The 27,560-nt window shown below is 39.2% G+C and overlaps 1 protein-coding gene across 3 annotated transcripts in view; it reads right to left on the bottom strand.

The window, feature by feature from the left end:
- Window positions 1-191: 191 nt before the first annotated feature.
- LOC122990245 (tight junction protein ZO-2-like) overlaps window positions 192-27,560 on the bottom strand; it is a 98,803-nt gene continuing 71,434 nt past the window's right edge. The window contains exons 13-23 of one of the 3 annotated variants that reach the window (XM_044363503.1): window positions 23,685-23,904; window positions 20,460-20,644; window positions 19,067-19,162; window positions 18,883-18,962; window positions 16,447-16,657; window positions 16,230-16,330; window positions 13,178-13,396; window positions 11,133-11,240; window positions 8,006-8,506; window positions 6,096-6,181; window positions 192-3,276 (exon numbers count right to left, since the gene is read on the bottom strand). In XM_044363503.1, coding sequence (XP_044219438.1) covers window positions 3,132-3,276; window positions 6,096-6,181; window positions 8,006-8,506; window positions 11,133-11,240; window positions 13,178-13,396; window positions 16,230-16,330; window positions 16,447-16,657; window positions 18,883-18,962; window positions 19,067-19,162; window positions 20,460-20,644; window positions 23,685-23,904 — 1,952 coding nt within the window. In that variant the 3' untranslated portion in view covers window positions 192-3,131. Of the gene's footprint in view, window positions 3,277-6,054; window positions 6,182-8,005; window positions 8,507-8,551; window positions 10,075-11,132; window positions 11,241-13,177; window positions 13,397-16,229; window positions 16,331-16,446; window positions 16,658-18,882; window positions 18,963-19,066; window positions 19,163-20,459; window positions 20,645-23,684; window positions 23,905-27,560 lie in introns of those variants that run through there. The other 2 variants (XM_044363512.1, XM_044363521.1) reach the window with 2 other exon arrangements.

The raw sequence follows: 27,560 nt of genomic DNA, 5'->3' as shown, positions 1-27,560 counted from the left end.
TTTGCTGACAAGAAAAACTCATCCTTTAAGTGGGTTGTTAGCATAGGCAGTGACAGCCACCATGACTGAACAGACAGAAGAGAGCGCCACCTGCAGATTTTTCTTCAGCAAAACATTCCAAGGCAAAATACATCACTCTACTGGCCACACAATTAAGACTGACAAATCCTTTCTGGCTGGGAAGTGCAGTGCAAAAACAGCACAGTATGAATGCTGAGCACCAAAGGTAGCAAAAATAAGAAAAATGAATCATAAGGCCTGGTCACACCAAAGCTGTACAACAAAATATATCTGTGTATCTTTGCAAAATATGTAGTTCAAGAAGTTTGGTGACGTTCTGACTACTCACAGGGCTAGTTCACCAAGTACTGTAGCTGGTGAGCTAACCACTAACACGCTAGCTAGCCAGAAACATGTTAGCACGTCAGTTACAAAGTACAATACAATTGCAAAGTGGGAGGAGTTATTTCAGGGGTTCCTGGTTCCAGAAGTAAAAGCAAGCCCCCAGGAGGTCAATTGGACTTAGTGGCCAAACCATGGAGTTACAACTTCAAAGTCCAACAGGGGCTCAAAAAGCATTTTTTCCCTCAAACACAATCATGGAAAAAGGAGCAGCTGTAATATGGTGGATACATTTTTTTTGAGCGTCGCAACCCCCACAAAATGACTTGTTTCACTATCAGAATTTGATCCATTCAGTCCGATCACATTTTGAAAATCTAGAAGAGCCTCAGGATTGAATCATTTTAACCCTATTCAAGTGAGGGTTAAAAGGCTAGGGCTAAACTGGAAGTTAGCCACCACACCAAACTGACATGAAAAAATGACTGATTTCACAGAAACAAAAGTGAAATAATTAAAACTGGTCACCATTACATTAAACCTATAGGATCTTTACATTATCCAAGATAATTCAGTTTTTCTATGTTGAGCAACATTGGGGATATCATAAAATAAAAATCTGAAATGGGATTTCATTCTTTTGTTTTTTAGTGAATTTTAATAAAAATCGCTGATAATATGCTGACAGTGGCTGGCATATCTTAGTATTTGCTGAATTTATGATTTAGCCCACGAGACTCTGATATTCCTGTCGGTGCATGATGATCAGCCTATCTGTGCAATGAGACAACATAAAGTAAGTTATGGTACCATAAATTTTGCTTGAATTATTACTATATTACTATATGTTTCCATATATTGTGTTATTAACTAATTTACTAATGATTAGAGAGGGTGCATTCAGTACATGGATATGCTAACATGCACAAAAAGGCCACTGCAAATATTATGAGACAAAGCATTTAAGCAAGAAAACTGAAAACTCCTCTAACAATAAAATTTGACAGGACAGAATCAAATATCTGAAGTTTGAACTTTGACTCAATAAAAATGTCCTCACAGCTCTGATGGAGCTCAGGACTCATCCTGAGTAAGGCTGCTTTATTCCAAATAATTTCTTCTACTTGGAATCTGTGTGTAATATCTTACCTGTCTGAAGTGCAGAAAAACACAGAACATTAATTACCGCTTTATCCTGACTGAAGCTGTCACTCTGTCAATGCTATGCCACTAGTATAAAAATGCACATTGCGCAACCTCGATTTGGAGGGCTGAATTCTACATACAAACAGTTCTGGGCAACAAACAGTATATAAACTTACTGATGTTTATGCAAAACATATACAGCTATTTGTCATCCAGCAGTGGCTTTGTGGTTTTTATTTGACATGAGATTTATTAGAGAAGTGTGAGCAAGCCTGTAGGCGGATGTCTCATGCCAAACGCGTAAGAATTGGCAACCTACTCAAAGGTCAGTATTGTCAAGACAGTTTCCTATTTGCCATTGGTCTGACATTGCAGGTCAAAGTTCACCAACATTGAACTCAATTAATTAGAAAGAAATTGGAAAGATTAACTTCACCTCTGTAAATGAATCCCCTGATTGTGGCAATTGAAATGAATACACTTCACCATGAAATGATGCCATTTCAAATGCTGATGTGACCAGGCCTTTACAGATTACATTTAACCAACTCTAATAATCTCTAAAGGTAACACTGGTGTTAGACAGAAATTGTTTTTGATTGAATCCTAAAGAAGGGACATTGTTTGCCCTTGCTTACACATGGCAGATAGGACTGGCTGCAGGGTGTGTGTTGTAGTTTTAAGGGTGTGTATTGTCACTGTAGGTGACAGCAGACAGTACAGTGTGTGGGGAGAGCATTAAGGTTTTGGTGTCACTGGTTCCCTGGTTTCCCTTTAAGCTTGACAGCAGCAGAGGTTTTAGTCCGGCTGGGCGGCTGAGGGGCAGAGGAAAGACAACCCAAACCTCATGGGACTAAGAAAGTAAAAGGCACTTCAAAAAACTGTAACAAATTCCAGTGTTACTAGATAGACTATCTCTTATATATTATATATATATATGTGTGTGTGTGTGTATAGATATATATATCTATATCTACATATATAGATATAGATATATATAGATATAGATGTATAGATATATATACTGTATGTATACACAGGCATTGTCATACAGGAAGGAATGCAAAGACAGAGTATAAACACTTGACTTTAGATATATAATATATATATATTTATATATATATATATATACTGTATGTAATAATATATACGTAACCTTTGTTGATCATAGCTGGCAATTATAGGAGCTTAAAAAAGAAGGGGATAGAGATGATCAAGCACATTGTGGGTTTTTGGGTTTGTTGAGGTTTTGTGAGGGCAACACTCGTGGCAATAGGTTTCAGTTGCTGTGCACAAACTGAAGAGTTGCATAGGCAAGAAAACAAGTGGTTCCTGGTCACTCAGTTTTGACCATTAAAAGAGGTACGTAAGAAAGAAACAGTTAAATATAACATAAAGAGTAAAGCGAAGACAGTGTTCCTATCCAAATGGATAGAACAGATTGCTTTGACTTCCTTGAAGCAAAAAAATAAGCAGTTTTTTCCTTGATATCAAAGAAGCGAGAGTCAGTTCAAAGTCAGCAGCTGATTTGTGCAGGGCGTGATGGAATGGTAAGTGTGTAAATAGACTGCATATGCAGTGTGTGTGTACATGTACTGTATGTCCAGGAAGCTGAGGGCTGGCACAGCTGCTGTGTGTTAACCCTACAGTTCAGTGTCCTGGTACTGGTGGGAGTTGGCGGTGTAGTATCCTGGCACTGCCTCCTCCTCTGCCTCCACCTCGCTGGGGTAAAAGGGACGTCCCTCCTTGGAAGACAGAGGAGTCCGGTGTTCAGGACGGGAGCTGGAGCTGGAGGGACAGAAAACACCAGCTGCACTGAGTCCTTCCCCACTTCCAGTTAGGCATGTGCTTCACTAGCATCGACCACACTATGTATGTACTCATTAACAATTTGGCAATGTTAGTTATTCAGTTAGTCAGTCCATCACTTTGGTGCAGACTGAAATACAGTAGAAACCACTTATAGTGATCACGATTACAGTGATCAACCACTTATATGGATCAAAAAAGCTTGGAACAGAATCATTCCTATACAAATGCTGTTTAAATAATTTACTTATCGTAATCAAGTAGTCTGCTTACAGTCTTCATTTTGGGTCTTTTCATTCATGACAACATATGGAAAAAAATTTAAAACTACAGTAATTCTGTTTTTTCTACTTTACTCCCATGATACATGTTTGATATGTACTTAGCAGCTGCTGCACCATTATTGCCTTGTGATAACCCGTCCGCTCCCGGCTAGTTACCTGAGGTTGGTGCTGTGTACACATTGAAATCATGACAGGAAAAGAGTCATTTTCTCTCAATGAAAAACATAGTGTCCTCCCTCAAAGCTTATGACAAGCTAAAAACAAGCCAACAAGATGCAGCAGCAAAATGAAAAGTGTTTGAAACAGCAGTACTGTATTTTGAAACAGTCAATAAAATTCAGTAAATAGTGAAGCTGCCCATTTCATTACTTTATAATTGTGTAATAAATATCAATTAGATGGTAATCTGCATGAGGAACAAAGAAAAAGCAAAGAAGAAAAAAAAAATTGGTTATAATAATCATCCTCTTATAGTGATCAATGTGACCCAGAGAGACATGATCACTATAAGCAGTTTCCACTGTAACTCAGAAACTATTGGATGGACTTGACATGAAATGTTCTTCAAACAATTTCGGTCTCCAGAGGAAGAACCCTGCTGACTTTGGTGATCCCCTTTTCCTCTGGCGCCACCATGAGGTTGACATTTGTGTTTCAGAGTGAAATACCTTGACAACTATTAGATGGATTGTAATGACATTTGCAGGATTGAGGATCAATTCTAACTTGCCACTAGCAGGCCAAAGTTTCCATTTATTCAGTGAAATGGCTTGACATCTACGCAATGGATTGGCACAAACGACTGCACATTCCCTAGAGGATACATTCTAATTGCTTTGGTGATCCTCTGACTTTTCCATAATTTCTTGTTTTACTACAGTGTTGTTAATATGCATTGCATATTGATTGGAGGCAGTGCCACCTTCAGCCTAATCCCACAGCAGGAGTTAGCTTAGAAGTCAGCTCATGAACAAATTTCTTTTCCTTCCATGCCGGGGATGTGCTTACTCTTTGTGTTTCTTGCCACGTCTTACACTGAGTTCTCAGCTAATAACTTGGTGAGAATGGTATTTTTACTGATAAGAGAGATGGCAGTAACTACAAAAAGAGACCCAGATTATATGAAACTGGAACTTCCTTTTATCTAATCCTATAACCTATTATAACTATAACCCTTTACCAATTAAAGAATTATCACCTTTCACTGTATTTTTCTCAAACAGTACAAACTTTAACATAGTACAGTATAACTTACATAGAAATTGATATATGTTGAATACTTACACACTCCATATAATGTGCAATATATGCCACTATATTAACATTTTCTTAAAAGTATAATGCCCGTGCATGAACTATTATCATTAATGTTAAATATATTTTAAATAATGACAATACTTAGTTGTAGTACAATATATGACGTGGCAATGATTTAGTATTGCACTTCTAAATAAACATTACACAAAAAGTAAGGAAATTTGTGTTTGGTAGATTCTTTCTTTGTTGTAACAATACTTCTTGGCAATAAATCTTATACTGTTGGAAAGCCTGTTTATTTCCCTTTTAAATGGTGCCACATTTGTAAGATACATTTGAACATGTATCTGTGGGATGAGCAGCAGAACTGAGTATGTGGGTTGTGCCCATGAAAAATTTGCTGAATCTTCTCTGCCAATGCCAAACAGCCTATTCTGCCATTGACTCTTGTTTGGTGTTTGGTGGATTGGATGATTGAAGTTTGAAGAAACAAGACATATTGGCAATTTAACAATTTATTCATTTAACAAACAGGAGCCCCAGTAGCATGTGGAAGAACCATACACAGCCACAACAGCCTGGCACCTCCTCCTCTTACTTGCAAGTCAGCCAATGTGGTTGTGTTGGTCACTCTGGTACGAAGAGCACACCTGACGGTGAAGGGCAGTCATGGCAGGCCTCCTGGCCAGGTGCTGCCAATCAGGTGCCTGCCTGGCACCTGATTGGCAGCACCTGGGGGTACCAGAACTTCAAAACAAGAGTCAATAGCAACAGCAAAATAAGCTGTATGGCATTGGCAGAGAAGATTTGGCATATTTTTCATGGGCGCAACCCACATACTCAGCTCTACTGCTCATCCCACAAATGCATGTACTTTACAAATGTGGCACCTTTTAAAAGGGAAATAAACAGACTTTCCAACGGTATAAGATTTATTGCCAAGAAGCATTGTTACGACAAAGAAATAATCTACCAAACACAAATTTCCTTACTTTTTGTGCTATGTTTAGATATCCTGACTTTTATGCCCTTCAGCTCCAAAAACATTCCTACATTACCTACATATTGAATGACAAAAGTTGAAATACTCTCTTGCTGATATAATTCTCTCTTTCTTCAATAATAATATTCAGGCTGCACTATCAGAAATATCTTGTAAACAGGGAGGTTATAGCAAGCACTGCAGAAACACAAACACACTGACAAACACACTCACAGCATAGCTTGGAAACAGTCGTATGGCAGTGGTTAGCCTACCCGATAGGCTGTGGGCGACTGTGATCCAGCTTGGCTGTCTTCAGGGGAACAGCATAGATGTCTGGATGCTTCTGGGCAATTTCCAACTGGAAAGAGAGATTGATTGAATTAAGTCTTTGTATGTATATTTTTGCTGCAAGAATTCCTTTCTGACAGATACAAAAATGCAGTTCACTACAAGAAATTTCAGAATTGAAGTAAGAGACTAGAAGGAGCTGTGTGGAAGACTGAGGTCCATGAAACCACTAGAAACTACCAGATTTCTACTTTCCAATACTAGACTAATGCTACAGGATTTCAGATCACTCTGCTGTGTCTCAGTGTATGGATGTGTTTTGCATGGCATCTGGATATATACAAGATTGTATTTCAATGTTGGTAGATTAATTATTTTTTAAAGGGGCATCCAGTGATACTGAAGCAAAATGTATTCACAGAAACAAAAGTATAGATGTTATCTAGTAATTATGACTTGACTAATTATGACTCATAATAACTGATCAGTATCTTGTAATTAAGAGAAAAAAAATCTTACACTTCTGAGATTTGTGTCTCATAATTACAAGACAGAGATCTAGATGAGATATTTTTTCATGTGATACAGATCTCATTATGAGATGCTGGGTCATAATTACAAGATGTAGAAGTAATAATTATGAGATAATGCCTCCAATTTTTGTGCCTCTGTACTATGTACACATTACTAATTCTAAATCATGAAATGGTTTCAAACATTTAAACAGTGTAACGTGTGGTGTTGGTATTTTACTCTTTGGTGTCTGCTGAATATCAGTTCTCTGCTTCATCACAGATCAGACTGATCGGTCATAACAGAGTGTTCTGCCGGTTCATGCATTACAAACTGCGGACAGTGACATTCTTGGGATGCACTGTGCACACACACTTTGCACCTTTCACGGTGAATATTTTTTTACATGAACGTTAACCCTGTCTTATGGTTGTTTCCAACTCTTCCTCTCTTCAGCTGGAAAGTGTGTAACACTGCACATACAAAACATTCCACAACCAGATTTTTACATTATGGCAGGTACTGCTGCCACCATGACAAAATAAGTAAATAAAGATAAGTTTCTCAATGTTCTTGTTTAACAAGATCTGTTTCACATGGATATAGATAATGGATAAAGGATGAATGATATAATATGACATGATGTCTCATTCCAAGCATTAAATAAAACTTAAACCATGTCGACCAGTCATTGTCAATTTTTCAAATCATTCTAGCTACAATGTCTTCTGTCAGGCAATGACTGCACGTCTTTCTCATTATATAATGAGAGAGGTTGTTAATGAAATATGTGGGATTTTGTGTAATAATGACAATGTTTATTGATTTCACAAGTTACCGTGATATGTTGTTGAAACAAGAGAAGTTTCTTGGTTAAACAGAATCATTTGGTATGCAGTGATAATAAGTAACACATGTCATTATCACATGAAGAGGATCTTCATGAGCAAATTATTTGTGCATATATACTATCTCTACAACCAAATTCAATTTGCACATGTTCTACCTTTGGCTGCAGATATGTGATATCATATGTCTCAGAAGAACATGGTAAGCATGTGCTCCAGACCTCATGTCCTATAGTTATGCTTTATCTCTGTGCACATCTTGGGCAACAATACTCATTTTTTCTACCTAACCGCTCATTTATTAATTTAATGAGTCATTGTTATTTTTGCAAGTGTTAAAATGTATAACTCATTGCATCTGGTGTGCTGTACTTGTATGAACAACAATGAGTGCTTGAATATGTTCTCACTGTTCTTACACACATGACTTTGTGCTTTGGGCTGGTTATTGTGATGCACCATTAAAATAGTGGTCTACATCTACAGAACTGATCACAGTCCCTGACCACACTGACACTCTTTCATAAACCCACCCTGGCATTCTGTGCCTCCTGTAGTTCCAGAATCCTTTGGGCCCGCGCAAAGTGATCCATCTTCTCGAAGGCCTTGATCTTCCCCATGAAGGACCTCATGGACGGGTCCTCCACAGGGCCGTCCTCGGCTGCCTCCTCCTGCTTCCTACAGGCTACCACACTCACACTGGGCAGAGCGACAGGTGAGTGAACTGAAACCTCTGTTGTGCTCCCGCAGCTGCTGGGCTTTGGTGTGGCAGGGGGCTGGGGCGCTGCCTGGGCCCGGGGTTTGCCGAAGGAGTTGAAGTGGTGAAGCGGAGGTGGGGGCGGTGGGCCGGAGGAGGCAGCTAAACGGGAGATGGGTGGAGGAGGGTCGTTGTTGCTGCTGGCAGGGCTGCTGCTGGACGGAGAGTCATAACTTCGGCTGGAGCTGGGGGGTGGAGGGTGGTGCTGACGATGGTGATGGTGTGGGTTGGTGGAGCCTGATCCAAGGACCTGCTCCTCCCTAAGAGACAGTTTGACCTGACCAGGGAGGGGAAGAATTAGAGCCAGAACAAATACTTACAGGTGGTACTGTGGTGCAAAAAAGTCTAATCTGACTTTCATGCCAAACAAAACCCTTTTGACTTCAAAACAGCTGCAACTCTCAGCAAACAGTACTACTGTCCAGTCGTCCGGCACTTAGCAATGACTCCATATTGCTGCCAAAATGCTCCATACTGAGTCTGTAAATCAGTATAATAACTATGAACACTTGAAATTTCATAAATACTGAGGGAATTATTTATCCCAGTAATGCCAGTAAAACTTCTACTACTACTCTACTCTACTACCACCACCACCCAGACCTGGAAAAGTGGATTCTGACCTTGGATAGCATGCAATCTGGACTTGAAATAGATTTGACATTGCAATTAAGTTGGGGTTTTTTTTGGACTTTCTAATGCAGTGGAGGCCTGTAATGGTGAGTGGCTGAAGAACGTGAATGTTTTGCTAAAAGAAGCAGGTACCACAATGCAGCTCTGTTCTTATGTGAAGTCAAGACTCAAGTCTTAACAACAACTAACAAGTCAACAAGTCTTTCAGGTCTTTTAATGACCACTCAAATGACGTGTCAAAAAACATTTGAACAGCTTACTTTCAAAGCTGTTAATAGCGTTTTTTAGCGTCCTTTCACTATTGTATAATGTTGTTGTATAATTAAATATTCAGGGCCTGTCTGCACCTGTTATACTTTTTTTTTTTTACCAGATCAAAACTTCAGACTTTAATACTTTTCCTTTCAGGTGTCAAGGAAGTCATGTCTTCCAAGTCAAGTCTAAAGTCTTCATTTTCTGTGTAAAGAAAAGTCCAGTAATCTTCTCTTTTTGGATATGCCATCTTAATGGAGAGTAAACACTTTTTTGCAATAATATTCAAGCTTTTATTTTCAAATGCATGGCATTTCCAGTCAGGTTTTTTTAAGCATGAACTGGAATTTAAACATCATCTTATCTCTGAAATGTGTTCAATTACTTATTTGAAACAGTTAACAAAACATGTTTGGCTGTTTACTGACAGGATCTGCTTTAATCAAGGGGCTATGTCCTGTTTACATTGTTTTTTCTGGACAGATGAAAAGGTTTGACTACAAATCAACAATTTCAGACATTACAAATACTACTAGATGTAGAGGACTAGTAGATTATCATGACTAGTGGGTCTGTTTTAGTGGTATAAGGGAGGAAAGCACTAGAAAAAGTGTTGGATACAGAACTGAAGTCTAATGGTTTTCATGCCAACCAAACAGCAGCTCTTGAAACAACTCCTTCCAATGGCGATGAGGACTTATCATCTGATGAGCTGTGTTGTTGGAATGAAAACCTGAATACTCTAAGGTCACCACAGCTGAAGACTGAACATCACTGTGATAGAGGAGTGCTACACACAAGCCCACCACCATGTACCAACAACTGAGGGGAATTCTGGGTACCCATCTGGTCCAATGAGCTGCTGTTGGAGGAATCTGAACTGCAGTGAGAGTGTTTTCTCCATATCAGGCCGTTCCTCAGAGGGAAGGGCAGTGTATTCCTTTGGATGGATGTATAGAGCTGCCAGGGTGGAGGTTAGAATCACTGTTAGGTTATCACACTTTTCCATCCGTTACTGAGAAATAATGTCATCACGTAACAAATGATGTTTTTTTGGTATGCGGTGAACATGGTGTGTGCTACAGTATTTACATCCCCTGACTAACCAGATTCTATTAACAACCATGTGTGTATATGATGGTAAACTTGACTTTGATATCATTTCAGGAAAATATTTTATTGATGAAATTGAATTCATTGATTTTTTTTTTTTTTACCTACTTGGGGTTACCTATAGCTGTAAACACATCTGCTATATTATAATCTTATAAAGGTGATATGGGAAATATGTTAGCAAACACACAAAAACACCTATTTACACATCCAGCAGACACAGAGCAGCATTATCATTCATTTGGAGTCATGTTTATGTCTATCTGGTGAATGGAAGTCCAATATTCACTCTCCCTTTAGCTCTCAATTAGTCTCCACCAACTCCTGAGAAAAATATTTTTAACTGCTCCACTATGTTCACCAGTTAGTCTTTAACTGTCTGCTGCTGTTTGGTGCTGGGTTAAGTGAATAAAGCTTCCTACTGCTGCTGGAAACCAGGTTGATGAAAGAGTTTATGGGCTGGTAAACCAAAACAATAGGTTAAAAGAGGCTAAAAAGCTCTGTAGAGCTGAGGGGAACCGCAGAGTAGGTAACAATTCTCTGGGTACACAGTCATGTAATCCATCATTGATATATAAAAATCAAGTCTTCCAGGTTAATTTATTTACTTTTTTGAGTGATTCCAATTGTAGATTTAATCATTGACTTTATTTTGTTTATTATTTGTTTTTTAATTATTATTATTATTAATCGTTCAGTGTATGAACTGACAGAAAATAGTGAAAAATGATACGTTTCCAGATCTCAAGAGACCAGCAGTCATTCACAATGGTATAAAACTGAGAAAAAAAACAGCAAATCTTAATATTTGAGAAGCTGGACCCAGTGAATGAATTGTTACCTACCTTGCTCCTCATTCACACCCCTTTGCTTGCACCAAAACAGTACAGACATGTGTCCCTCACCTTGCTGTCTGTAAGGAAGACAGGTGGAGGGCTGGACCTGTTGAGGACTTCACGACTGCTGATTTTCCTCATGCGACTCCGGATGTCTGGACTGTATCTGCGTAAGATCTACACACACACACACACACACACACACACACACACACACACACACACACACACACACACACACACACACACACACACATTGCTAGTCTGTCTTGTTGACCTGCTGTGTTAAAACCTGTGGCTTAAAGCTGACTGTGATCAGCTGTTTTAGGAGCCTTAGCTTTTTTTTTTTTTTTTAAAAAAAGAAACTATATATTTTTGACCTGTTTTTAAAGATTGATGTATTCAATAGGAACTAATGGGCTTGGGGCTGGGTCAGAAAGTATTCGGAAATGTACTAACACATTTTTGATTTGGGTCTTTCCATTGGATTTAATTATAAGAAAAAATGATAAAACACCAGCCTTATTTCTCCTGGAGAACACAAGCCCTGAGAGCAACATCTTTGTCCTAATAGCCACACTGAATTGAGCTTTCCCCCCCAAAATAAACATTTAAAAGTGATCTTTATGAAATGTGTTGCCAAGACTGATTTCTATATTTATACAGTATTACTGCAATTCTCTTTTTGTCCCCTTCTTCATGTTTGTACATGAGCAAAATACTGGATTAAACAGATGTAACTGTAATACTGCTAACTCAGATGACATCATGTTGGGTACTGCACTATGTACAGAAGTTACAGTAGCAGATTATTGTATTTTCCTGTTACAGCACACATGTAGCTGTAATTTACAGTCTGGACTACAGATGGCAGCAACACCCTGAGAGTGAATGGAGAGAAACCTGGAGAACTACAAAGTCTGCATCTCAACAAACACAGATTACGCCGTGTAACACATTTTTACTGTTCCTGGGTAGTAAGTGTTATTTCCTTCTTGCTCATGCCTAAAAAGTATAGAAAATGGCTATTACTCCCTTCAAACTTTGCTTTTGTGACCAGGACAGGGATATTTTGAAATGTACCTATTTCCAGGGAAAACAGCTGAATTCATTCACATAAAGTCAGAAAAAACCACATACGAATCATGGGATATGATGATGGGAGACTATATTTGGGGGCTGATTTGTGAATGTGATTTACAGTATAATTTACAGTAATCTTAAATCTCAAAAAAACTACTACTTCTCAATCTTTTGTGGTTACTTTTGTTCATTTTGATTCATATGTTGTGACTGACTTAATGTGAATGAAATTGTGCAAATAAAAGCAAAGTTTGAAGGGAATAATATCTATTTACTATACTTTTTAGGCATGGGCAATTAGGAAATAACACTTTCGCCCACTGCTGCACACTGTATTTCATAATATAGTGCATGGCATGCATAAGAACACAGAAGTTCTACAGTTGAGAAAATATTCTAAATATGGTGTACACTTAAACTGATATTGATTTTTTTAGGTGGCTAAAATACGTCTTGCTGCTTCTCCTGTCCACAGCAGTACATTACTTAGCTACTGTGCTGGTACTCCTGTCTGCTTCTCCAAACACTGACTATGGATAAATATCTCAATCAACCCCACTTCAAAAAATGCAAACTCTTCCTTTAAGTTGTTAAAAGTGTTTCACATAAAAGGTAGTAAAAACATTAAAATGATGATCAAGACATGAAAAAGATATAAATCATTGTCAGAAATTGAAATAGAAGAGAGTGACATAGAGAGAGAGTATGATCTCAGCTGAAAGGTTGTTCCAGCTGTTATCCTCCTGTGTATGATTCATTGCAAGTACAATACTTGATTAAATATACATAGTTACAGTTCCTCTCACTACTGCCCAGAGGACAATGAAAAAATAACGTTAGTCAACTGAAGGTAATCTCAGTAAAAAGATTCTCTGAAATCACCAAAATGAGTTTGTTTTAAAGAAAGACTTTAGACTGTGATAAGAGAAACTCCCTGTCATTCCCTGAGTAAAGAAAAGTTAAAAAGGATGAACTGACTTTAACACACACTCCAGTGTACGGAAGCTTGTGTTTGTGTATTTGACTCTGACCTCCTCGGCTGTGACCGGTTCAGACGAGCGGCTGATGGCAGAGATGTGCATCGTCTCCACATCAGGCTCGTTGTCGGTGTAGGCCCCGGCCTCGTCAGCGGTGTCGTCCAGGTCGGAGGTCAGCCGGCTGTCCATGCTGAGGTAATCGGCAGACATGGCGGACAGGAAGGACAGACGCTCCACGTCCTGGCAGTCCAGATCACTCTCTACTCCCTCCAGCTAAAAGAGACACATGATGGATCTTGGGTGTACAGGAAGGAAGGATGGACAGACGGATAGCACAAGAACAAGAGAGAAGAAAGAAAGACAAACAGAGCCGAGCTGTAGAGCACCACTGGCAGGAAGTAGGAAGACACACAGTGAGCATGCTCAGAGCGCACACACAGGTGGCTGCTATGAAGGTGACAGAAAGATAGAAGAGCAGTCAGTCTACTATCGTCTACTGACACTGAATAGTAAACTATACTTTACATGTGCACTATAATCATACACATGTGCACACACACACTACTATACACACCACAGTGTACACTTCTACCCATTCATAGACTACAATAGTTAATGTGTGTGTGTGTGTATGTCCATCAAAATTAAAACACATCACCAAACTTTATTATTAGCCAAACGTTTTCAGCCATCTTGCCTTCATCAGGGTGGTGTCTGAGGATGCTGCTGTTTCCCATATATACAATAAATTGATTGGTAATGTTTGTTTTTTTAACATGTTGCTGAAAATTTTCTGAAATTTGCAGGTGTTTAAAGTTACTATAAGGAACTTTCATTTTGTGTTGACTTTAGCGGCCCCTGTGGACAAAAGCAGTAGTGTTTTCCTGGAATGGAAACTACATTTCCCATGAGCACCACTGCCTTGTGTCATAAAAATCTTGGCTAGCGTGTGCTTTTGTTTTGGAAGTGAGTAAAAGAACGATGCTACTTATTGTTTATGCTATTTTTCTTTTTTTAACAGCTGTTTACAGGATGCATAGTGATGAGATAATGAATCTGTTTGTGGCTATTTAAGATCAATAACTGTAATATGATGATGGCGAAGCACAGTAAACTCTCTTTGACAAACATGTAACACTGCTGTCCACTACTATATTAATACTACTTGTGATTGGCTGGTGTGTGTGTGCATCATATTCAGATAAGCTCATAGCTCTGACGTAGCACCTTCATCATGTTCTAAATTTAATACTCCTCCTTGAAGGCTGCTGGCTTCAGCTGTTTCTGGAGTAGTAGAGGAACAGCTGACAAAGACACTGCCAACAAGTTCACATTTAGAGTGTGTTGCTCCAAAATATGAATTAACACCACAGTTCAGAATCTTTGGCCGACTCTCTCAGCCTCAGCATTAAGCATTTTATTTTGAAAACTGCCTAGCTTGTTTTGGATTCCCCTTATATAACAGTAAAGTAAAATAAGAAATCACATAATGTAAAGTAAAAGTAAAACTTAAATAAAGTAATGGAGTAAAAAGCAATAGTTTGAATAAGAGATGGATAAACTGAATTTTTAAAGTGCAGTGCTGATACTGAGACGTGTTTACTGAAGCTGCAAAGTATCACTAATTGTACAAGACTGATCATGAAAGCAGAGTGTCATTAAAATATTGTTTCGCTTCTCGTTCTCTTCTCCGTGCAGAATGATGTATGTGCAGAGTTTGTTTTCACATCCATCTGCTGAAAGAGGAAAGTTTCTCTGTGTTCACCTTCTTCTCAGTTTAAGACATATACATACGAGCGTGATTCGTGACATCACAACTTTTGGAGCCAATTGTGGTCCGGTATTCAACTTACACGAGTGTGATGTGGAAACTTGAAGCCTCCAGTGCATAAACACTGAAAATGCACTTTACAGTGAAGTTGGAGACATCTTGTGTCCAACAGTTCAAACAATATTTGCATATTCACAGAGTCTGGAATTTTATATTGTGATGTAATTTATTTTTTTGAATTTAGTGACGTTTTGATGTTTTTTGTGGGAAAAACATTACACACAAATTATTATTCCAAGTAGAGTATTTTTCTATGTGTTGTACAACATGTCTAGAAGGGATCTTTAAACCAGCATTCCTATCATGTTCCTGGTTTTCAGGAATTCTACAGCCTGTCTAGTTTTGGCCATCCTTCCTATCAGTTATGATATACTGTACTTACTGTATTATATGATAGACAATATGACAGTCTTCCAGATATATAAATTTAAATAGCATTTAAATGTTGCTGTTAAAGTCAAGACAAGACCCAAACTTGTAAATGTTCAATAGATCTTGCAGAGCTACAATATGTTTACTGCCTACTGTACTGATCATAGCAGTGCACACACGCAATTGAACAAAGACATTTCTGTTCACTTTTTCCTTTCTTCCTAAAGTAAGTAGTTTATTTATGTAACCTGTCTGGTCATCTGATCAGATCGTGGGGCTTGCCCTGTTGGATTTTCAAGTTGCGGCTAGCAGTGCTAATGTGTGCTTGTGAGTATGAGGTTATCATTATTGACATAAATGAAAAAGTTGGAATTGAGAATAGAATCAGTGTTTCAGCAGCAGTTAAATACTGAGCAGAATGACATTAGGACCACTGTGAAGAGTTGTCAGTTAATGCTGCTTGCTTCACAATACATTCATTCATTAATTAAAGTCATTCATTCCTTCTTATTTATGTTTGTGATGTTTGGGGTTATATTATTTTAGTCTGGTTTCCACTCCATTCAGGTTGACAAGAAGTCTGCATATTTGTCAAATCTACTGAGGTTAAAACCCTTATGTGTCAAATTTGAAAATTTGCTACTTTGGTGCCTCCCAAAGGCAGTCTAAAAAAAGACACTGGGGCAGACTGTACCACTTCTCACTGGGATTGTCTCAATTTTTTACAAATAAAGGCTTATGCCATCAGAATAATTGGAAACGTCACAATAAAATTCTACAGTCAAGGGCTTTAATTCTCTGTCTGAAGTATACATGGGAAGCCTGTAAAAACAGTGTGTGTGTGTGTGTGTGTGTGTGTGTGTGTGTGTGTGTGTGTGTGTGTGTGTGTGTGTGTGTGTTTACCTTGCCGTCAGAGACCCAGACAGCCTGCATCTGCTGCTCTCTGATGGAGTCCTTGACGCTGCCGTACCAGGCGTCATTGGCTGAGTTCAGATCTATGGTGGCTGGACAAGAGAGAAAACTATCCGACCTCAGTATACTCACTCAAATAACAGCAAATACAACTAGAGCTGAACATCTGACTGAATCTCTGTATGTGTGTTGACTGTTCAGCACCAACCAGTGAATAAATGAGAGCAGGTCTTCCTCAGTTTGACGGCCTGTTCGTAGAGTTTTCGGGCACTACGGTTGGAGTTCGGGATGATCCTCTGTCTCATGGCCTTGATGCCGTGCTTGCTGTCTGGGTTGAAGAAGATGACGATAGGGTACCACTGGGTGTAGTTCAGGGTGTCCACTGCCTTGGGTGTCACATCCAGCAGGGCATGCTTGTCCTGTGGTGCGAGGAACAGCGGACACAAGATCATGGAGGTCAGTCTTTTGTTAACAGAGGTGTAACACAGTGTTTCAGCAGAAAAGCTGTGGATCAGCAGACAAAGCAAGTTCTTCTCACTAAGGAACGTTTGTTTGATCCAAAACAGATTTAGGGAAAAATGTGTCACTCCAATAGTAATAAAGAGAGTCACTTTATGTCTTGATAGTTTTGGTGATTTATTTTAGAACTACTGACAAATCTTGTCAGAGAATATAGAACATATAACAGAGCGTATATGTGATCAACAAGCAATGGGAACAATTAAACAACTGAACCTCCTCATACAAATGAAAATTTAATTTCATAAGCAATCAAATGCACTGTTGCTCAGTTCAATGCAATCAATACTACATCAATACTTGGTCTGGTATGAATGTTAGCACACTGAAGACAGACACTGCTGTGTAACTGACAGTACTTAGTCAATTAGCTATCTTCACGACTCTTTTTTGTGCTCAATATTTTTTATTTTCAACAGTAATAAAATGCTAGACAAGACAAGACACAAGAGCAAACACAGACACATAAACAACAAATAAATAAATGAATAAATAAATAAAATAAAACCAGCAATAGTCACAACCCGGTGAGTTTACAAAAAATGGTTAGTATGTACTTCTTCTGTTAAATTTGTTAGCCCTATACTTCTCACTCTTGACCTTTCCTCTTTCAGGTATATTGCTATGGGGGACCAGTCCCTTACAAACTCCTCAAGAGTAATTCTTACCACATTCCATAGTCTCATACAAAGTGATTCTAAGAACGTACCTGTATCTGTGTTTATAATTAGAGTCCAATCCCAGTACAAAGTGATGTGGATTTAGAGGCATATCTATCCCAAATTCTCTTAATCTCGTTTTGGACTGATAGATAAGATAAGATAAGATGACTATATGTACCACAGCTATTTTTACATTTCACTTATTTAAGAGTCCTAAAAAGAGATCATGTGTTTTAGAAATATCAGCATCCTCCCATTTTTGAAACCTACATCTGAACAAGATTTTGCAAAATCAGGATAACATACAACAGGTGCCAAAACAGAGTATTGATTCATTATCCAAAAGTGCCTATGTACCAGATTCCAGGTTTTAAGAGTACATATATACCTCCACACAAATTTACAAATCATACTATGTAGTGATTAAAAAACTTAACTAGGATATAGTTAGGCAACATCAGAATTGAATATAATAGCCTTGGTAAAACATTCATCTTTATAATGGCAACCTGTCCGAGTAGTGATATTGATAAAGGGCCCCATCTTTGAAGATCTCTTCTAATTTCACTCACCACTGAGTCTACATTTATGATTCATGATTGTTGATTGTTGTTGCCTGAGGGCCGAAACATCATCAAAATAAAAGAGAAATACATACGGAGCCAGAGTGTGCCACACTTTTCCTGATTTTGAATCTAGATTTATTTTTTAACCATATCATCAAAATTAAAAGAAAGAAAAACGCCAAGATACCTGAACCCCTCAGGAGACAACTGATCTTCATACTTGTGCTACTGTTACACTACATTTTAGCATTTAAGGCCGTAGTGGCTGTTGTTCAGCAAATACTGCATTGCTATATAAAGACAACAAAAAACACTGTGTTGTCGAATACTGTGTAGTGAAACCAGAACTTCCTGGTTCTTTAAGAGGTAAGATGACCTCATTCAAAACAACAGTGACATGTGTAATAACACAATGTAATATTGTTTATTTCTGTTTTTAGCAGCCTTTAACAAAGAGCTTGACCTGCAGTGACCTCTAGAACATGCAGAGAGAGATTACAGCCAGTCAGAACACTGACATTAGAAGACAGTGTGGGGGGGTTGTCATGGATATTTTTGCAGGTTAATGATATAAACATTGCTTGAGATTGTTAAAATCACGAAAGGTTCAAATTCTAACACTAAGGGCTGTTAAACATAATCATTGATTGTTTATCTAGAATAAGGATAGTAAACACATTTCATTTTTTCCAGACCAATGAAAGAAATGCTAAATGATGGATTGTATTGAGTCAGTAGAAGCTGTTCTACTTTTGGAAGGGAAGTGCTATCATTTGTTGGTTGACAAAATCCTTTAAATTTTACATTTCAGAGACACAGAAATAAACTTTGAATGTTCCTTACCCAAATGAGATGTACTGGACAGGACATAGAGAGATTGATTTAGTGTGTGTGTACCTGCTCAATGATTTGTCGGATGGTGTTGAGGCGAACCACTCCTGAGGACTTTTCAGAGCCAGCATCTTTTGGCTCGGTTTCTAACAAAAGAGCACAAGCACAATGGAAGTGTCGTTTTGAAACAATAATATCTGTTACTATAGTCTGTTCAGACGTAGACAGAGACAAGCTGGTAGAGACTCACTGGCAATAACAAACAGGTCAGGCATCTCCGAGGCCAGTTTCTCATTAGCAGCGTCAGCGATGGGGCCGAACAGCACCACAGGACGCCGGAAACCAGCTGCAACGACACACTGTTAATTACAATGCTGCTCACAGATCACAATATTTATATGATTTACATATTGTTGGATATTTCTGGAGACCTATGGACACTAGCTCACTGATGAGGTTTTTAAGTCTTTCCGTTTGAAAGTCAGATGGTCTTAAATCATTCGTATTTGCTAAAAAAGGTTTCTGATTAAGAGGGGGTAAGCCTGATTTGAAAAAAAAAAGTGTCTGAAAAGGTACACAGAATGATAAGACATTGAATTTCATTTAATGCTTTATCATCATCAAGTCCAGGCAACATGAAGTAAGTCACCGATGACAGTTCCTGGAAATAAAGGTTCAAACACAGTCTTGTGATGTCTGATGTCTTGCAAGAAAGCAGCTGCTATGACGGGTGAGCTAAGGCGACGCTTTTCTGACTGATAACATATTGATAACCATGATATGTGGTATACTGTACATTTCTTCCAGAACATGTCTCAAAAGGTGTGTGGTTGGCTGGCTGGTTCTGTGCTGAAGCCATCTAAGAGTCATTTTCAGACCTCTGGAGCTCTCTTCAATTAAACAAGATGTTTCAGTCAAAGGAAATTTTGATTTTTACGGTTGTGATAAGTTGTGTCTTTCACTTCAGCCCAAAATTTCACTTTTGGCAGTTTGATAAATATGGGCCCATAGCTCATATCTCAGTCAAACAGACTGTGGTTCAAAAAATGTAGCTGTTCTTTACACACTCTTCATAATGACACACATGCTTTTCCATTTAGCAGTTTACTGGGATTCAAACTTCTTACAACATAAATTAATTAGAAATTAAAGCCCATGAAAACACGGTTTCAAATCTATAACATAAATACTCATCACTAAATAAACAAGCGAAAACCATCTTTATGTGTTAACTATTAAGAGAAATGAACAAGGCAGGTGGTAAGAAGTTCATTCTTGTGAATCTGCCTTTAACTGGACCTTCTCAAACATCAGGCATCAAGTCAAACCTCTTCTCCTTTCATGAAGTGTCCTCCTTCTCCACTTACTTTGCAATGTAGACATTTAAGAGTCTTTGCTATTATAAAGTGAGCAGCTGTTGCAGATTGAGGCACAGTTTCTAAAAACTCAGAGCAAAAACAGCAGAAGTCACAAGACTTGAAACAGAGGGAAAGGGAGGCGGTAGTGTAGCTGATACTAACCCCCTCCTTGCGAGGGGGTTAGTCACTCTTTGAATAAACAACAAAATCATGCATGCAGCTATTTTTTTTTGCACTTAATGAACAAGATACATATTTTGAGTCCAAACCAGTCGTTCTACCCACCTTCTCGGAGCACCACCCGTTCGTAGGCTGGGAAGCGGGTGGCCAGGGTCTGACCGCTCAGGTTTTCTCGGCTCTTCCTCAGGTCCTTCCTCTTCACAGAACGCTGGCCTCGCAACCGCCAGAAGTCAGCTCGATCGCCCGCAACAACTTTATGAGAGCTCTGGACACTGGCCATCTGCTCCGCTCTGAGAAGAAACGCAGCTCTCACTAATACATTCAGTACTGTATAAACACATACTGTGTGTAAATGTACATAACAAGTTCTGAAACATTGTAGTGCAAAGTGGAAAATTGACCTGATGATGGCGCTAGATGAAAAGTTCTGCTTTTGTCTTTTATTGTGGAGCACTCCTTTAGCAAGATGTTAATACACCTTATCTGTATAATTAGTTACCCTCAAAAAAGAAGAAATTCTGCATTGCAGGCACTTTAACCACACACATTTTTCCCAGGGTGATGGAATGGTGTATGTTCTCTCACACCAGTGATTTGCTCTGCCTCCAGGCTCTGGACCTGTAATTACAGTAGATCTCTTGGGCCAATTAGTGTAATGTTGCTGGAGTGCAGCAGTGCTCTGCATCTTTCCTACTAACTTTGTGCCACTGAAAGAACGTTTTTTTAATGAGAGGACAAGTGGAATACTGTTCACACTTTGCACTCTTTGACAGTATTATACAAACATACACTCTATAGTTATATTAGGACCTGAAGACTATAGTGACCTTCTACTTGATTCTTTTTTATTTTATGTTACCTCAGGTTGTCAAACACGCTTGACATACAGCTGACATGAGGATTTATTGTGTGGATCTCCAGGGTTGATTTTCCACGTCTGAGTCACAGTCACACAGCAGTGACACTGTGTGGGATGTCATGGTGACCTTGCATTGCTCAAGGCTGTCACTCTTGGTAGAAGACTGACTGACTGTTGACTGGCTGTAAGCAGCTTAACTGAGAGCTTAAAGGAGAACTCCACCAATTTTCCACATTAAAGTGTGTTTCCAGATGTTGAGGAGTACTAGTGGTATAAAGCCTCTTGTGTCCAGAGGGAACTGTGTGAAATCTGATAAACCGCCTCAAGTGAACTGATTTGAAATAGACACAAAGATAATTAGACCTGATTCAAAATGCAGTAGACTCCCAACAGACCTACATAGATGCTCCACCAATGAACCAGCAGCTGCGGTGGGACAGAGCAGCAATATTGCACTGCACATCACAGTTCTCTGCCTGAAGAACATATTTTTCTCTTGCAATTATGATGGTGACACATCATATGATAAGAGCTGATAAAGAGTCCACTTGGATCCAAACTGGTATGAGACACATTGGTACACAGACCTGCAGAAATCTCAGGAGGATACGACAATTACAAGGATAGGAGGAAAGATTTGACTTCTGAATTCACTGGCGACAGAGAACGAAATGGAATAACAGCCTGATCTGAATGTAGAGTTATCACATATGTTTGAGACCACCTAAATCAAGAACAATGGAGGACTGAGGGGTGAAGGTTTGAGACTTTAACTTTTGTCACAGATATTATTTTTGTTGGGAGCTCATAGTCACACCCTAAAATGTATACCATTGTCTTATTAATATTTTATAAATGCAGTAAGTCAACTTTAATACAAATAAATATGTAATCCATATTACTGATTTAACTAAAAGCAAAACTTTGATGTTAACCTGTCAGAATGGATTGGTCTGAAGCTACAAACAGTAAAATGATGATGAAATTATAAAACAGCCTCAATGTATTAAGTGTGAATATGAACCCTAGAATGACACATGCCATAGACAGTACAGCTGTTTCTATTTAAGATGCCTCTGTTTGTTCTCTACTTATGCTGATCTGTAGATCATGATTGCTCCTAAAAAAGCAGACAGAGTTTCTGTAAATGCAGGTTGTCTTAATATTAAATGAGTCATCTCATCATTTTAACCTAGACCGGGTAAAAGTGCAGGTGAGACCGAGACAAAATCAAGACAAAAATGTGTACATTAGACACGGCATGGAACACTAATTATACATTTTTAAAGCCTCTGTGTAGGATTTGAAAAATTCAGACTTTGGTGACTCCTGGAGGTAGCGTTCAAAAGACTAGAACAGACAGCAATGCACCCACTAGAACCACTGATGAAATCCAAACATTCCAGTAGTTCAGGCCCTGAAACTCTGCATATTCAAAGAGCATGCATGATGTGGAGGAGCAGTCAAGATTAAAGTGAGGAAGAAAATAAGAGATTAAAGGGATGGGAGGGTGGATGAGAGTAGAGGATGTTTTGATGGAGAAAAAGATAGAAGCAGAGATGAAAGGATGAGTGTAGGAATGGTTAGCTGGACAGACGTTGAATGTGACATCTGGTCTTTTCAGATAGCCAGCAGCTGGCCTGTGGCCAGGACAGACCTATCTGATCCACCAGGGAGTAGAAAAGATGCTCAGAGTCACTCAAGGCTGTCTTAAAGCTGGAGATCTCATTTAAGAAAGTGATTTAGGTGTTGAGCAACGATCTCTGAAAGAAATCAGGTTCATATATTTACTGTGCAAGTTTTAGAGAACTTCTCAGAGATAGAGAAGAGACCTGCTTATCTGTTCAGACAATCTGCTAATACACGACAATCAGTGAAATAAAAAAAAAAAAAAATCACAGGACAGTGTGCACTTGAGGACTGTGTTGGGAAACAGTGGTTTACACTGAGGGGAGATAAGAGCAGCATGAGGCAAACTCCTGATTTCATACTCAATGATGTAGTGTAGAAAGTCCAGGCCAAGGTCTGCATCCAGCCCAAACTGTGAATAAATCATGTTCACTTATTATTATCACTTTTATTGTTATGTTGGGCTATACTATATTGGGACTAAGGGTGCCCACATCCTCCTCCTGACTGCATCACATTGCCTCCCTGATAATGGCTCACACATCTTTGACGGCATTCATGGTTTTGCACTCGGTGGCGTACAGAAAAAGTGATGGAAATAGTTTGAAGAATGAAAAAGAAAGAGAAGCTCAAACTGTCAGATCATGTGTTGGAAAATTACAGAAATAAGACATAGCTGCCTCTGATTTTACCATCGGACAGTAGGCTTTAAGGTGCTGTCAGATGATCTAACAAGCATTTTGAAGCACACTGAGGCTTTCAAGTCTCTGAAAGAGACCCATTTGTAGTCTTTGTCTGCCCCTAAAATGGGAGCAGACTGATGACAGGCTGATGCCCCCTACCTGCTCTTGTTGGGGATGATTCCCTTCTCCAGCAGCTGCTTGTCCTTGCCAACACGGATGGCGAGCCAGTTACCGAGCTTGCCATCATACAGGGTGTCCACCACCTTAAAGATGTCTCCCCGACTGAAGGCCAGGCTCTGAGGAGTCTCTTTCTCATACTCAAAGTGTGTCCGGATGAAGAAGGAGTCTCCACGCCCCGACACCAAGATGTCATTATAGACTAGAAGGATAAAACAGTGGCAGATGAAAAGGAAGCAGCAATGCAGGGAGTAGAGAGAGATAGAAAGAGTGAGAGAAAGATGAATGCAGGACCAAAAGAGGGGGAGGGAGAAGCAACAGGAGAAAAAAAATCAGGCTCAGACAAAGTATTAAACACTTCTCCAAGTTCAAGTAAAGTCAGAACACCGCGGGTGGGAATAGTCAGAGAGGTGGCAGCCTGGAGCAGCTGAGTCAACCTGTGATAAGGTACATGTAGGGAAAATACAGTTTAAAACAGGATCAGTGAACATAAAAATTGTAATGGACATGCTACTCCTAATTATCCTGTTGCTAATCACTGAAAGGCATGTTCTCTCATTGTTTCTCATCTCCACTTTCAGAGCCTGTGCAACTGCAAAAGGCTCATTACACTCTGTGTGGTTAAATGTGGATTTTGATATGAGCAATAATCTGTATAAATTGAGAATATGGATGTGTTTGTAGGTGCTGCACCTTGGACTTGGTGGTGAAATGTAATTTCCAAAGTGTTATCTAATTGTCTGTGATGTGCCATTGTGCCATGATCTTCCAAAAACATGTAGAAGTATGCACTTTTACAAAAAACTTCTCAGTACACATAAAATATGGCACAATGCGAAATAAGATGAAATGCTTGTAAAGCTGGATCTTTTTTGCAGTGTATGCTATAATGTTATTTACTTGATTTTATTTTATATAAACCAATAATTAACTGCTCCTTATGTGTTAGCACAGCTGAGAAAGTGGACAGAGATGATCATCAGTTTGTGAGAAGAAATATTGATAGATTCAGGCTCCAAAATCTGAGAATTTGCTGCTTTTCTGTTGTGTTAAATTATCATAAATGATATCTTTTGGGTTCTCTGTCTGTCAGTCGTCGATCTGTTTGAATGTCTTGTTTTGTCCGTCCAACAGTGCAAAACTCCAAAATAATCTGTTCATGATACAACGATACAAACTTTAGGCGTTTTTCCTTGGAATATAACTTGTATGATTAATTGATAATCAAAATCATTTTCTGTCAATCAACTTGTTTCAGCCCTAACTCACACGTTCTCAGAAGCACTCACAGTGTTTGTGAAACCTCCTTGATATCATTTGTGCACACAATTTCATTTAGACGTATTTTTTCTACAACTTCAAATCATTTCTACACATTTACAAACTTGCATTTCTGCGACAGAATTTTTGACAGGTTTAAAGGATGATTTACAAGCGCACATTTACTGATCATCATTTGAAAAGCTCAAAATCTCAAACTTTGAGACCATAATTATCTAATTTGAGACAACTAGACAAACTATTTGTACTCAGGTTCACTGTAAACTCTGGTTTATTGATCCCACTGTTTAGAAGCAGAAAAATATCTCAGCCTGAATTCTTTTGAAATCTGCAACATCTGAAGTAAGTAAATAAAGTAGGTAAAACTTTATTTTTATAGCACCTTTTTAAATGCAGGTTACAAGGTGGTTTACATTGACATTGGCACACAAAGATTCATTGATTTGTCATTGATTTACACCAGGACTACAAACTGCATGAATACTGGACTTTAGCTCCATCAGAGAAAACTCCACTGAGTTCAGACTGTTTTCTTACAGCTTAGCTACTCTCACAGATAACTGAGCCTCCTACCTGCCTGTCAAACAGCAAACAAACCAAAAACCTTCTCTAGAAAGTATGGATCTGAGTGGAGTCCTTGGGGATCAACAGACGTGATGTCCGGTGGCTGCTCGCTCTGCCTGACCCAACACAAGCAGCTAACAGTTCATCAAAATACTGTACCTTCTCAGTTAAATCAGTTCTTATAGAGTCAGTTAAGCAGTAGAGTTGCTGTGTCCTTGTATTGTTTAGTGCAGCTTTTTCAATTGAGGAGATTGTCACGGTTTCAGCTGCCTTTTCTGTGGACATCACTCCACCATGGGTAACTCACTTTTTAATATACCAGCTACACTCCAAGCTGCTGCCGCCTTAATCAGAAGGGGATCTGCCATATTGAACCAGGATGTAATATTGCAGTAAGGATGAGTAATTCTCTGTGAAGCTGGAAGGTGGCAACCAATCAAAAAGAGTAATAACCAATCCAGTCACGCTCGACTTAGCCCCTCTGGATATGCCATGACCCGGATGACTGAGAATCTTCACACACACACACACACACACACACACACACACACACACACACACACACACACACACACACACACACACACACACACAGGTTTGCACAGTTATCCTTGTTAGGACATTGCATTGACTGCATTCATTTTGTATAGCCTAACCCAAACCTTAACCAGGACCTCAGAAATGACGTTTTGCCGCATTAGGACCAGGCTTTGGTCCCCAGGAGGATTATTGGTCCCAATAAGGTCTGTGTTTAAATGAGAAATGGTCCCGGTTTTCTATAAGGTTAGAAAAATGCGTACACACACATATGCATGCATGCACAAACACATGCTCGCACGCACGCACACACACACACACACACACACACACACACACACACACACACACACACACACACACACACAGGAATAATTAAGTTTTCATGAATGCCCTGAAATGTAGTTACAATTTTGAGGAGGTGCATGCTAGCTAAGTCCTTAACGCACAACTATAAATCCTCCTGTATGTCAGGTGATTTTCCATATGTGTCTTACTGTCAACAAATCTCATGTGAAGGAGCCAAACCAACAATGAACTGATCTACTAACAAGTACTTTGTGTATATCAAAGCCTGATATATCTTATTCCTCTGTGCCATAGTCCAAAAAAATATTAAAAACATATCAATGAGTGAACTGTTGCAGTGGGTGTCATCCCTGTGAGGAAGCCTGACCAGAGAGGCTAGGAAGGTGGTAGGAGGCAGACTCAGACTTGTTGAATGAGTAAAAAAAAATACTTGGTCTAACTTACAACATCACTGGTGATGTCAGTGAGAGTATAAAAGCAGGAAGTCATTGGGTGACTCCCAAGCCCCCAGGAACAGCGCCGGGCTGTGAGGCCAATTTGACATAGTGGCCAAACCCTGTAATTACGTCATGTGATGCTATGGGGCCCAAAAAGACTTTTTCACATAGACTTACATTGTAAAAGAGACATCTGTAAATCAGCGGATACATTTGAGCATCACAACCCCCACGAAATGACTCCTCTCATTATCTGAATTTGATTAATTTGGTCCGATCACATTTTGAAAGCCCAAAAGAGCCGCATGATTGAATTATTTTATCCCCATTCAAGTTAGCCGGAGGGCTAAACCGGAAGTAGCCGGCTCTGCCGGTGAAAGCCACTAGTGTGCTTGCTCTATGGGCCCAATGATCCCGGAGGATCCGGATAATTTTATACGCGGGAGTCTAACTTTTTTGGCCTCACGCGCCACTGAGCAACTTTCATAGGAATGAACGGGCCCCGCCTGTGACGCTGTATCCAGTTCTCTTTATACATCCATGGTGACTGCCCCTTTGTATCCTGGAAAGCATGGTGAGTGTGGTAAGAAACACAAGCTAATCTATAACTATATAAGAAACTCAGGACTTCAATTTATAAACAATAAGTGAATTTAAATAGTTGTCTGTCAGGTGCAATGCTACATATACTGGCTAAAACAACAATTGGCAAGTTTGGAAAAGAACACAA

Source organism: Thunnus albacares, chromosome 2 (assembly GCF_914725855.1).
Source record: "Thunnus albacares chromosome 2, fThuAlb1.1, whole genome shotgun sequence".
Taxonomy (NCBI): Eukaryota; Metazoa; Chordata; class Actinopteri; order Scombriformes; family Scombridae; genus Thunnus; species Thunnus albacares.
The sequence above is the reverse complement of the archived record's forward strand: the minus strand, read 5'-3'. Positions and strand labels throughout refer to the sequence as shown.